The sequence below is a fragment of the Hyperoodon ampullatus genome, assembly GCF_949752795.1.
Source record: "Hyperoodon ampullatus genome assembly, chromosome: 8".
NCBI lineage: Eukaryota > Metazoa > Chordata > Mammalia > Artiodactyla > Ziphiidae > Hyperoodon > Hyperoodon ampullatus.
Genome location: NC_136921.1, coordinates 75,893,418 through 75,907,536, shown reverse-complemented (window position 1 = coordinate 75,907,536; position 14,119 = coordinate 75,893,418). Strand labels below are relative to the sequence as shown.

The window sequence follows — 14,119 nt, the reverse complement described above, 5'->3', positions numbered from 1 at the left end:
AGGCCTTAGTGTGAGAATTTTTAACTCTGCAAGTCTGTGAATTACTATTAGAAAAGGTGTTTAGTGTTAGTAAAAAACCACTGAATGTGAAGCTGGTATCAAAATGAAAGTGCCTTTTGGGAACTAAAATTTTACAGCTGCTTCTGCTGAACCCTTTGGTTCATTGACAAAGATTGCTTACGTTTGTCTAAACTATTTCACCTCACCAACGTGAGGTTCTGTGCTATACCTTCAAAAAATGTTTCTGTGTCGGGCCTCCCTGGTGGCGCAGTGGTTGAGAGTCCGCCTGCCGATGCAGGGGACACGGGTTCATACCCCAGTCTGGGAGGATCCCACATGCCGCGGAGTGGCTGGGCCCGTGAGCCATGGCCGCTGAGCCTGCGCGTCCGGAGCCTGTGCTCCGCAACGGGAGAGGCCACAACAGTGAGAGGCCCGCATACCGCAAAAAAAAAAAAAAAAATGTTTCTTTGTAAAAGCACTGACCAAATTGTTTAATTGTGGTTTGCTGTAACAGATATGACTCTTGCTCCACAAACTCAGGTGTGCAAGAAGCAGTGTACTACTTTATGTTCATAAAATCAAATTAAGTTTTGTTCTGAGGTCCCACTCTACCAGATTAACAGAAATTCAGTTTCTGTCACTACTGAGGTCTTCCCCAGCTCATGCATAACTGCCAGGGAAGCATTCAGGGAGATCCCTCCCTTTGCCCTCAGCTCACACTGATTACTTCTGAGTTTCCCGTTGTCCAAACCTACTGGGTCTTGAATCCTGTGGCTCAGGTGATTTCTGGAGCTCAGGTTTGACCTTCCCGGGCGATCCAGGTGGTCAGTCCTCACATCCCCTCCCCAGGGGCATCCTGTCACCTTCCTGGAGGTTCAACAGTGGAGCTTGTCCTAGGTCCCCTTACCGTGAGAACCCGGGCCACCATTTCCTCTCATCCTTTTATCCCACTATTCTACTTCTACTCTATTTCCTCTCAGACACATTAATGTCATATAATAATTTACCCTGCTGTAGTAGCCAAAGTGTAAGCAAGACAGAATTGCAGTCCTGAATAAGCTCAGGATATTTTTCATTGACTACAGGTCACTTATCTAAAGAAGATGAAAACTAAGGAGCTTCTTCATCTTATTAAATAAGGGAGAGAAATAGTTCACTGAATGGCAATAACAAATATGTGTACTATTCTAAGTGCTTTGCATGTATGAGCTCATTTTATCCTCACATCTACCCTATGAAGTACTGTTTTACAAAGGAGGAAGCTGAGACACAGCAGGTAAATAACGTCCTGATCACATGGCCGGTAAGTAGCAGAGGCAAGCTATAAGCCCAGGCAGACTGGCTCCAGAGCCCTTGCCCTCACACAACACTGAACTGCCTCTCTGGCTCTCACTGTCCTCCGACCTTGTGTAGAACAGTACAGTTTATACAGCTTGGAGTGTGTTAACAGTCCAGGGGTGCTCAGACTCTCCTTAGCAAACAGGGGCCAAGGCATATCAACCACATAATTCAGAATCCTAAAATGTCTTTCCTGCCTGTCTTGTCTCAGGTAGTGATTCATTCACCATCGTTAATGAAAACACAGGCAAGTGCATCACACCACTGAATGACTGGATAGTAGCAAAGGACTGTGATGAAACCAAGGACATGTTGTGGAAGTGGGTGTCCCAGCATCGACTCTTTCATTTGCAATCCCAGAAGTGCCTTGGCCTGGACATTACCAAACCCGTGGATTCCTTGAGAATGTTCAGCTGTGACTCCAATGCCATGCTGTGGTGGAAATGTGAGCACCGCTTTCTGTATGGAGCTGCCCAGTACAGGTTGACCCTGAAGGGTGGACACGTCATAGCAAGTACCAATTCATCTGATGTCTGGAAAAAAGGAGGCTCAGAGGAAAACCTCTGTGCCCAGCCTTACCATGGTGAGTACTGGAGAGGCACTTTGACTCACTTGCTGCTGTATTTGGTGAAAGTGGCCTTGAGCATGTACCACTGACCACAAGGAGAGTCCTACACTTGTGAGGGGAGTGAGCTGGTGTTTAGTTCCAGACACTGACGTCAGTGCCATTTGCTCCCTTTAACAGGCAAGGCTAGGAGAGGTTAGGTGCCTTGTCAGAGGTCTTGCAGCCATTCTGTGGCACCCTGGGATTCGAAATCTCTCCGAAGCCTGAGCATATGTACTTCCTATGATTACATCCTGAACTCCAGAGAACAGGAAATGTTAGAGTAACAGGAAGTCCTCTACACAGGATAAAAGTCAAATGATCTAGTAAAGTTGAACCTATTCTAAGTTAAAAAGGAAGAAAGAGAAAGGAAAAAAAAAGGAAATGAATTTTTTCTTGTCTGCAGATTTGGATGTAATGGAAAAACTTTAAGAGTCTTGCGGGCTTTACTTTTATTTTTGGCATGGCTATCACACTTTGATGTTTGTATTTATGATTCAACATTTTAAGAGTGGACTTTTTCCTCACTTGCTTCCAAAAATAAGTATATGAATACAGATCTTCCTCCACTAACAGTGGGGTTATGTCCCTATAAACCCATCATAAGTTGAAAATATCATAAGTCAAAAATGCATTTAATACACTTCTAATGAACATCATAGCCTGGCCTACCTCAAATATGCTCAGAACACTTACATTAGCCTACAGTTGGGAAAAGTCATCTACCACAAAGCTTATTTTATAATAAAGTGTTGAATATCTCATGTACGTTATTGAATACTGTACTGAAAGTGAAAAACAGAATGGTGTGTGTCAGTTGTTTACCTTCATGACCGTGCGGCTGACTGGGAGCTGTGGCTGCTGCTGCCCAGCATCACGAGAGAGGATTGTACCATGTACTGATAGCCCAGGGAAAGACCAAATTCAAAGTACGGTTTTCATGGTATGAGTATCGCTTTCACACCATCACAAAGTTGAAAATCATAAATCAAACCATCGTAAGTCTGAAACTGTCTTTGTTGCCTTTGGGGGAGCTGATCATGAACTTTGTTTTGAGTCTAGAGACTCAGTTATAACAAATTTCTGAGTTTAAAAAGAAAGAGTAGATTCATTTTTTAAACCTCTAAATGTAAATTACCCAAGCAAATCTTTTTTTCATTATGTTGCTCTAACTTACATCAAATGTTGGTGCATATATATATGTATGTATATATATTTAATTATCTAAGTCTTAACTATTATCTGTGCTCTTCTTTGTACATTTACATAGCTTTACAGAGATTTTCCTCTTAAGCTAAATTTGGCCTCCCATTCTTCTTGTTGTATGCACAATTTTTTCTTCTAGGGGAACCTCTTTCTGTTTCCTAGTGAAGATGCAGCAGCTTTTGAGATGTCAGGTTCTGCTGTTACGGGAAATATTAGAGAATCAGAGATGGGATTTTCCTTTTCTTCAGCCCTCAACCCTTAAGTAGTTGAAAAGTCTGCTTCTGCTAGCCACCTTCCTCCTAACCTTAAAGAGCAACTGCTTTCTGGATACCACTTAATGGCAAGCTTAAATTTTGTGCTATAAAAGCCTTTCTGTAACTTGGCAGCTAAGAGAAAACATGGAACCAAACAAATTGCCTTTTGAACTGGATTTGACTTGTTTCCTTGTATTTGTTCAAGGATTAGAAAAGATAATTTTCTTGGCAGGGCTCTTTCTGTCTCCTGCTCCTAATTCTTTTGAGGGACATAGTTGTAATTATAAATTCCCTCAGTCCCCAAAATGCCTTTATTTCAACATAACTGGTTTTCTTTTTAATCCGATGTGTTTTATTTTATGCATTTATAATATTCTTCTGAGAAGGGGGCTCGTGTGCTTCACACGGCTGCCAAAGTGATCAGTAGCACAAAAAAGATTAAGAACCCACCTAGGGGACTTCCCTGGTGGCACAGTGGTTAAGAATTCGCCTGCCAATACAGGGGACACTGGTCGAGCCCTGGTCCAGGAAGATCCCACATGCCGTGGAGCAGCTAAGCCCGTGCGCCACAACTACTGAGCCTGCGCTCTAGAGCCCGCGAACCACAACTACTGAGCCCACACGCCTAGAGCCCATGAGAACAGCAAGAGAAGCTACTGCAGTGAGAACCCGTGCACTGCAATGAAGAGTAGCCCCCGCGTGCCACAACTAGAGGAAGCCTGTGCATAGCAACGATGACCCAACACAGACAAAAATAAAATTAATTAATTAATTAATGAAAAAAAAAACAAAAAGAACCCACCTAGGGTGTCACCCCAGAGAAAGCTAAACAGTGCTCACCAGCAAGAGCCCATAGGCATAGAGTGTTTCTTGACCTTAGCAAATACAGTATTTGGAAACCTAAATTTCCAGATAAGAAACTTAAAAATTTCTAAGAAAAGATGCATGTAGTCCTGACTTATCAACATATACCTTGAGTTTTAACATGCACAGAGGCCAGGGCCAAACGTGCCTCTTCTTCATTCCTCTCCAGGTGACTTGTACCATCGAAGTTGCATATGTCAGAAATCTACAAGTCACTCTAGAGTTGCCCTGCTTTCTTCTCCCACCATTCAAATTCAATCAAATATTAAGTCCTGGCAATTCTACTCTTTTAAATTTATGCAGTCCCTTCCTGTTCTTGGGTTGGAGACCACTGTCTTAAGTTAGGGACTTCCCCTAGGACTGCTCTCTCAGACTCCTCATATTGGTCCCTGCCCCCTCCTTCTTGTCTAATTATACAGAATAAGAAAGATAAGATACCTGAGTTCAACAAAATGAAGTTCAAGGTAACCCAGCTTGTTACAGCAAAGCTAAGGCTCAAAACCAGCATTGTGTTCCCCAAATTTAGCTTCTTTATTTCTCCCTTGGCTTTTGCTGTGTAATTTCTTTTTTTACCTCTGATATAAGAACACTTATCTGTCATTGTGTCCTGGGTTACCTCTCTCCCCAACCCCCATCCTGTGTGAGCCCTGTTTCTCTCAGAGAAAAATTTTAGCTGTATAAATTTTATGAATAAATTGCTCTGGACTAGCATCCAGGTATGCATTTATATCATTAAGATATCTTGACCTCACTAGCAGTCTTCAAGTTTTGAATGTTTGGTGAATCATGCAGAGGAAGTAGACTTAGTGGAGGGGTGGCTGTAGAAGTGTCTAAATTCTGAGCAACTCAGAAGCCTGCCAAGCTCTCTAAACATTGAAACTATTTTGTCTTGTGTTACCAAAGAGATTAATGTTAGTTTTCCAGGAGTTCCCTGGCAGTCCAGTGGTTAAGACTCCGTGCTCCCAATGCAGGGGGCACGGGTTCGATCCCTGGTCGGGGAACTAGATCCCGCATGCAGTGCCGTGTGGCCAGAAAAAAAAAAAGAAAAAAGTTAGTTTTCCATATAAGCATCTCATCTCACAAATTTGTGCCTATCGTAGAATAAGCTGTTGTTTTAAGGCCGCCATCACCATAAATTCATACATTCAGAGAAGATTCTTCTCAAGAAAGCCTGTGTCTCTGAGGAGACGCTTGGGACTTAAGAGGTCCAGTAGCATCGAACAATGTGCAAGAATAAAACTAACACAGTATTGTGAAGCAATTATACTCCAATAAAGATCTATTTAAAAAAAACCTCTTAGTGAGTAGTTAGCATAATTTATTTAGCTGCTGCTCTTGTGGTGGTTGTTCCATGTTATCCTTCTTCAAAGCATATTGTGAACAGGAGAGCATTTTGATTGAAGCCCAGCTTTGAGCTATGACACTAACTTGGAACCTGAGAAAGCAGCCATTGATGTCACAAGTTGTCCTTATATGTCAAGGACTCTAATCAGAGAGTCAGTTCTCATCCCTGTCACAGCTGAATGACTGAATGTTTCACTTAACTTTGCAAAAATGGGGATTTCACAAACAAGTGTAATACTTGCCCTACTGATCTTGTGGGCTTATGGGAAAGAACAAGTGAAAGTACTTTGTATTACAGAAACAAAAGGTTTTACAAAAAACCCCTGATGTTTCTACAAATGATAGTCATTGTGCTCAGGGACTCTCCTTTTAAGTGCTGTAATTTGGGAAGAGAAATCGGTCATGAGCTATTGGGAGTTTTGGTATGGTTAAAAATAAAACATGCTAATAAGCAGAATCCTTATAAAATATAAGGTCAAATTACTCTTTAACAAAAGTACACTGTTCAAAACCATTTATATGTCAGAGGAAAACAAAACCAATGTTCCTTAAAAGATTGTTTGCAAGTAAAAGCATCTAGATTACTCTTCCTTTTGCTGTACTGCTGCTTAATACATTCTGAACTGTCAAATTGTCTCACACTTAAGTTAAATGAACATTTGAGAATAATAAAGGATATGGAATCAAATTCTACCTTAAGCGCACTTTCAAGCAAATCTATGAGACATTTTGAGGGACCCTAATAGCCTGGTAAATGATGCTAAGATCTGATTACTGTGCTTTACCTAATAGTCATTATTTGATCTGGTAACAACCATGGTTTTAAACAAATTAAGGCTATGGAAAAAAGTGAGCAAAAGAGTCACAGGGTTAGTTGTTCTACAAGACACCTCTCCAAAAGAACTCTTATCAACATAAGTATTTAGCACTTCCTCCAGCATTTCCAGACATATTTGAGGTTAGAATAATTTTTCAGTTCCTCTCTGTGTACCAGAGGAAATTGTTAAAAGGAAAAGCTAGTTCTGCTACCTTGCTGGTCACCAGCTGGTTCCATGACTGCCTAGCTGAAGCTGGTTCTTCTTTCATAACTTGAAATACCATGTCCTGCCCTCTCCAAGAGACTGCTGAGAAACTCAGCAGCCCTTCCTCCTCCTTCCTCAAAATGCACAGCCTCAGTTCTACCACCAGACTGTAAACAACAGGGCTATTTGTGCACCTCTCTAACTGCACAGTTAGTTTCAAAGTCCACAACCAGCCTCAGTGATCCCAAGGTAGTTTTCTAGCCTCACTCTTACTAAGAAAATAGAGTGTAAGTTTAATCTCAAGCAGGGCACCCCTTCTGGTGAAGTACTCTGCTACCTGCAGTAGTCAGTTGATCCTTACTTGGTAAAGCTGGAATCTTTTAGCTCTTCATCACATCACAGTTTATGAAGCTTTACACGGATCATCTCATAGAATCTCATGAACAACCCTATGAGCCCCATATCATTATTCCTAATTTGCAAATGCAGAAACTGAGACTGATAGAGGTTGGAGAGCTTGCCCACAGACGCACAGATGATCAGTGGGGGAGCCAGCATCCATGCTCTGAATCTCCACACTGTGCAGCCTACCCAGATACTATATTCTCATACATGTGAAAACATAATCTTTCTTTCAAAACAGTTTTAGAAATTAGTTAACTAAAGCTGATTATCCAGTTTTTAACTCTTCTTTCCTCTACTTTCTCCCCAACCCACAGAGATCTATACTAGAGATGGGAACTCCTATGGGAGACCTTGTGAATTTCCATTCTTAGTTAATGGGACCTGGCATCATGAGTGCCTTCATGATGGAGATCGCAGTGGGCCATGGTGTGCAACCACCTTAAATTATGAATATGATCAAAAGTGGGGCATCTGCTTACAACCAGGTATGTATGGGCTGGTAAACTTTATATGTGCAAAGGAAAGGATACCATTCCTATGAGGCAAAAGGGAGAAGGAAGGGTCCATCGTGACTCAAAAATGACGGCAACAAATATCCTAGAGAAGGGGTATATATTTGAGGAAAGAGAGAGAAGTCGTGTGTGGCTAAGAACTTAATTTCAGAAGTAGGCCAGGAAGAAAACCAAGACAGGATGTTGTGATGGAAGACAAAGGATGAGGAAGTGTTCTATACCCACAGATACCTTAGGAAGGGGAAATGGACCAGGCAGGAGCAGTCAGGAAATTGCTGTTGGCCTTTAATAGAGCAGTTTCCAAAAAACTAGTGTTCAAAGAAGCTGGGTAATAGTGGACTGAGGAAGCTTCTTTTCAGATGATGGAGACTTAAGTATGTTTATGGCCTGAGTAAAGAGCAGCGAACAAGAGACAGATATCCCTATCCCTCTCAAAATTGGTGACGTTGTTCCCTCTGCTGTACCTGTACGTTGGTCAAAGCATTTTTTCTAGTTGCTTCTTACTTGAAGCAAACTCTTCAGGGTGTGCTAAAATATTCATTGTTCTTTAGAAAGAGAGACTAAAGCAGCAGCTGCGTCACTATCCGGTATATAACTGAGACATATTTTCTTGATACTCTGGTGAGAATTACAGGGGATCATGGTACCTGACATGTGATAGGTGCCTAAGAAATATTTTTTAATGGGCAATAAGTTAAAAGAATCTACAGTAAATAGAAAGGAAAAAGCTCCAGGCCTAAGTAGTAATAGTTATTACTTAAAGTAGTAATAGTTATTACTTAAAGTAGTAATAGTTATTACTTGGCCCTGCTGAGTGTCAGGTACTATTCTAAGCATTCAGCCTTTCTTAACTCATTTAATCCTCACACAGTTCTGTAAAGTAGGTACCATTATTTATCACCATTTTACAGATGAGCAATGTGAGGCACAGGGGAATTAAATCATTTGCCTAAGGTCACATAGCTAATACATTTCAGAGCTAGGATTCAAACCCAGGATATCTGGCTCTGAAGTCCTTGCCTCAAACAACTGTACCATCCTGCCTTATTCAGTAGTCAGTCTGGTGGTATTAGTAATACCACCACCAGAGCTCAGCTCTCCTTAAGGGAAGCTGAGCTTCAAAATGCAGAGTCCTAAGCAACTTGAAGAAATTATATCGAGCCAATGATTCTCAAACTTCAGGTTGCAACAGAATCACTTGAAGAGTTTGTTAAAATACAGATTTCTGGGGCCCTCCTCCAGAAATTGTAATTTGGTGGATTTGGAATGGGGCCCAAGAATTTGCAGTTTAGTGAGTTCCCAGATGATGCTGGTCTGGGGACCACACGTTGAGAATTACTTTTCTAGGTAGAGGCACAGGCTCTTTAACACTTAGAACCTACTGAAAGATAAAAAGCCATTATTTACTTCAGCTATAATTGATAACAAGCAGGTTTTGGTCAACCAGACACCAGTTTCCTTTAAATCTTGCTGTAGTCTGGATGAGAAACTTTAGGGATTGTGAAAGGGAGCTTAGAGGTTATCCAGAGCAAACCCTCATTTCTCAGGTGAGGAGCAGCAGACCTTGGTTGATGAAATAGCCTGTCTGGGTCAGACCATATTTGTGTGGAGCCGGGTGGAGATCCCAGGATTCCTGACCCTTATTCCCCTGTGTATTTATCCCATTCTACCTTGCTGCCTTGACTGACATGTGTCTTGGTGCCTTTAGCCTACTTTGGATGGAAGGGGGATTGTCAGTACATTCATGTGACTCCCTTTCTACAGAAGAAGCAAGATTGTGAGTTTCTCAAACCTGAGGACTGCCAAACCATGGAGACTGTATTTTATAGCAAACACACTGCCATCTTGCTGAAAGTTTCCAGATTTACAAGTGTTGGCCTTAGTGGTAACAAAGAACCTTTAGGCAATGCACTTGCAAATCCACCTATTTTGTTTTTACCAAATGTCACAACAACCTCTGTTGTTATTTAGGACATTCAGAAGTGGCTGAAGAAGCAGTGTATGCCATTCAGAAGATCAACAACACCAGACTTAGACAACAGTACTCTGGTTATAGCTTTGCCACAGACACCCCTATATCTTTGTTCCTGTCTGTGAAATGAAGACATTACACAAAATGATCTCTAAGGGGCCTTCCAGCTTGAGAGTCCATAAGTTTGACTGGTTATGGGAGACCCTTTGGAAAAACCCCAAGTGAAACCTGGGATACACTTGACATAAGTTATGTTGGTTTTCTCCTCTTGTTGGGAGCCCATAGGAGGCTGTGAGTATATATTTGAACTGGTTGTATCAAGACCTACAAGCCTTGTCCCAGAAAGAGTTTGAAGGTTCTTCATCTGAAATTATACATGCTTTTTAGATATTTGTTAAAGAAAATGATGTTCACATGCATATATGTATGTTTATAAACACATATATGCACATATATATGTACATATAGATATACAATGCATGTATAATGTTAGTTATATGATATTTGTCATATATTAAATCATCTATTAAAATATTAAGGAGAAAATGGACTGAGTTTCCCAAATAAGGTATCACTAGGCTTTAAATCTTCGGCACTTAAGCAGCATGTCTAAACACACACACATGCACATCCAGTGGTTTCACTGCAGGCCATGAGCAAACCCCTCTGCAGTCTGCCACCATCTTTAAGTGAGCTCAGGGGTTGAGCACAGTTGAAGACTCCTACTTTTAGGCAGAGGGTAGGCATGGGCTAAAACATGGCGTTGTACTTGATGGGGATAAAGGGAGAGTAGAAGATAGGAGAGTGGAAGCTTTAGCCAGCTTAAGTCATTTCCTGTCCTGTGACTTCAGTTTTTTTGTGTAACCAAAGAATCAAAATCTTGTCCAGTAGAACAATGACAGCCTCCATTTTAGCATATCCTAAAAGTATGCAAATTGAATGGCAGTATTTGTAAGCATTCTAAGTAATAGACAACATTGTGCCCTTACTTTATGATCACTAACATATCTTTTTATCAATAGAAAATGGCTGTGAAGATAATTGGGAAAAGAAAGAGGAGATGGGAAGTTGCTACCAGTTTAATACTGAGGCAACACTTTCTTGGAAAAAAGCTTATGTTTCATGTCAGAATCAAGGAGCTGACTTACTGAGCATCAACAGTGCTGCTGAGTTAACTTATCTTACAGGTAGGTTTAAGTTGCGTGTGGTAGAGCAAATTGCTGCGATTGTAAAGGTGCTGTCTGCCTTCTGTTTTCATATCTAGGTATGTTGTTTTCTGCATATATTTGTCTTTTCTTGGGATTTAAACTTAAACACCAAAGCCCACAAGTAAAACATACTGAATATAATCCTATTCTGTCCATTGAAAATGCATCTCATGATAGAGACCAAAAGAGGTTAATATTCAGAAAACGAGGTGAGCTAGCAAGATTAAACTGCTACCTGAAGCCTAGGTGAAGGGATTTGAAAAAAGGTAAGCATTAAACTCTTTGAACATTGAACGGTAGAGAACTTGAGGAAGGTGGAGAAGGTGGCTGAGTCAGAGTAGATCACCTCGGTAAAAAACTTCACACTTGAATAAATGAGTGCAGTTCCACATCCGTAGATTCAACCAACCATAGATTGTATAGTTCTGTAGTATGTATTTAGTGAAAAAAATCGACATATAAGTGGACCTGCATAGTTCAAACCCATATTGTTCAGGAGTCAACTATAATTTGATCATCATTACAACACCATAAGACAAGTATTTTTATCCCCACTTACAGATTAGGAATTGATGTTTAGAAATAATATACCCCGGGCTTCCCTGGTGGCGCAGTGGTTGAGAGTCCGCCTGCCAATTCAGGGGACACGGGTTCGTGCCCTGGTCCGGGAAGATCCCACATGCCGCGGAGCGGCTAGGCCCGTGAGCCATGGCCGCTGAGCCTGCGCGTCCGGAGCCTGTGCCCCGCAACGGGAGAGGCCACAACAGTGAGAGGCCTGCGTACCGCAAAAAAAAAAAAAAAGAAATAATATACCCAACATCCCAGAGCTATGAAGTACCAGAATTGGGATTTGAATATCAACATGTATAACTCCAGAGCCCTTGCTTTTTTACTATAGTACTTACTCCTCTTACATACCTTTCTTTCTTTGTTTTCATCAGTAAAAGTCTACTGGGCTTTTACATTCCCACCAACAGTGTAAGAGGGTTCCCATTTCTCCACATCCTCTCCAGCATTTTTTATTTCTTGCCCTTTTGACAACAGCCATTCTAACAGGCATAAGGTGATGTCTCATTGCGGTTTTGATTTGCGTTTCCCTAATAACTAGCGATGTCGAACATCTTTTCATATGTCTGTTGGCCATCAGTATGTCATCTTTGGAAAAATGTCAGTTCAGATCGTCCGCCCATTTTTCAGTTGGGTTGTTTGTTTTTTGTTGTTGAAATGCATGAGTTCTTTGTATATTTTTAATATTAACCGCTTATAGGATAAATGACATGCAAATATTTTCTCCCATTTGGTAGGTTGTCTTTTTGTTTTGTTGATAGTTTCCTTTGCTGTGCAGAAGCTTTCAGTTTTATATAGGCCAGTTTATTTACTTTTGCTTTTGTTTCTCTTGCCTAAGGAAACATATCCAGAAACATTGCTAACACTGGTGTCAAAGAACATACTGCCTATGTTTTCTTTTAGGAGTTTTATGGTTTCAGGTCTTACATTCAAGTCTTCAATCCATTTTGAGTTGATTTTTTTGTGTGGTACAAGATAGTGGTCTAGTTTCATTCTTTTGTACATGGCTGTCCAGTTTTCCCAATACCATTTATTGAAGAGACTATCCTTCCTCCATTGTATGTTCTTTGCCCCTTTGTTATAAATCAGTTGTCCATATATTCATGGCTTTATTTCTGGGCTCTCAATTCTGTTCTTTTGATCTGTATGTCTGTTTTTCCTGCCAATACTCTACTGTTTTAATTACTATAGCTTTGTGGTAAAATTTGAAATCAGAGAGTGACTACCTCCAGCTTTGTTCTTCTTTCTCAGGATTGCTTTGGTTATTTGGGGTCTTTTGTGCCTCCAGGTAAATCTTGTTTATATAAAATTTTGTTCTATTCCTGTGAAAAACGTCATGGGGAGAACTTGAGAGTATTGTGTTAACTGAAATTAGTCAGACGGATAAAGACAAATACTGTACGGTTCCACTCATGTGAAATATTTAAATAAATAAATGAACAACCCAAACCAAACAAAAACAAACACATAGATACTGAGAACAGAGCAATGGTTATCAGAGGGGAAGCAGGGAGAGAAGTGGGTGAAATGGGTAAAAGGGGTCAACTGTGTAGTGATGGATGGAAACTAAAATTTGGTGGTGAGCACGCTGTAGTGTATACAGAAGTTGAAATATAATGTTGCGCACATGAAACTTCTGTAATGTTATAAACCTGTGTAACCTCAAAAAAAGTCTGCTGGTCTTCTGTCAAGCTTTTTGGCTTAAGCTTTATTCAGACCTCTTTCTTATAGTTTTAACCTTTTCCTGTGTTGTTCGGGACTTAAATAATCAGACGTCTTGAATAGAAATCTGTCAAAGAAGCATAATGGGCTAGTGTTTGGCAATGGAATTCTATTCCAGACCCCGCTGAAACCTTACAAAACATATTGTTGAGAGTAGACAGGGCCAATAAATTTAAGTCTCCCAAAATACTAACATTTGGAAACTGATAGCTTCAATGAAGGAAAAAGGTGTCAAAGTGTGACTATCAACACCATACCAAACAATCTAATGATGCATTTGGAGGAATAAATGTTGCAGGGTTCCTTTATGCATCAGTTTTCTTTAATAACACATAAAAGTGAGATAATGTGTTAAAAGACCCAGTTTTCCCCTATCCCTGGCCAGACACTCCCCACATTTTTTGCATATCACTAATTTTAGAGGTACAGCCCTTTCTAATGATCCAAGCTTCTCTTTCACTGTGAGTGCTCTTTAGGGATATCAGTATGCCTAATTACGATTGCTGGTTTCCTAAGACCTAAGAAAGCTGTACTTTAACACCTGGAACATTTCTTGAAGTTCCTATTAATATTGTGTCCCTTCCCTGAAAACTACCATGTTAAACAGTGGGCTAGGAACAGTGAGGCCCACAAAAGTGAGTCAGAGATTTTGTGATCAAAGTGCTTGATCTAGTCAGGGAAATAAGAGTTGTACATACGCAGAGGATAGTGGAGAATGTTATTCCTAAAGGACCTCAGGGTTTTGCAGCTAGTAGTTAGGTGGGACTAGGGAATTTTTTTTTTTTTTTTTTTTGCGGTATGCGGGCCTCTCACTGCTGTGGCCTCTCCCGTTGCGGAGCACAGCCTCTGGACGCGCAGGCTTAGCGGCCATGGCTCACGGGCCCAGCCGCTCCGCGGCATGTGGGATCTTCCCAGACCGGGGCACGAACCCATGTCCCCTGCATCGGCAGGCAGACTCTCAACCACTGTGCCACCAGGGAAGCCCGGGACTAGGGAATTTGCTGACAGAAATAAAGCAGAATCAGCTCTCTTGAAGATAAATCCCATGCAGTCTAAAAGAACTTTCTTTCTCTTTTGTGCCTGCCCTGCACCTAATTAGTT

General features: G+C 41.0%; 1 protein-coding gene across 2 annotated transcripts in view; it reads left to right on the top strand.

Annotated features, from left to right (window-relative positions):
- The window catches only part of LOC307057309 (CD302 antigen), a gene marked incomplete at both ends in the record, with an annotated part of 126,404 nt that overhangs the window by 4,330 nt on the left and 107,955 nt on the right, over positions 1 to 14,119 (top strand). For both annotated transcript variants that reach the window (XM_079710468.1, XM_079710469.1), the window contains 3 exons: positions 1,550 to 1,921; positions 7,352 to 7,522; positions 10,544 to 10,708. In XM_079710468.1, coding sequence (XP_079566594.1) covers positions 1,550 to 1,921; positions 7,352 to 7,522; positions 10,544 to 10,708 — 708 coding nt within the window. The remainder of the gene's footprint in view (positions 1 to 1,549; positions 1,922 to 7,351; positions 7,523 to 10,543; positions 10,709 to 14,119) is intronic.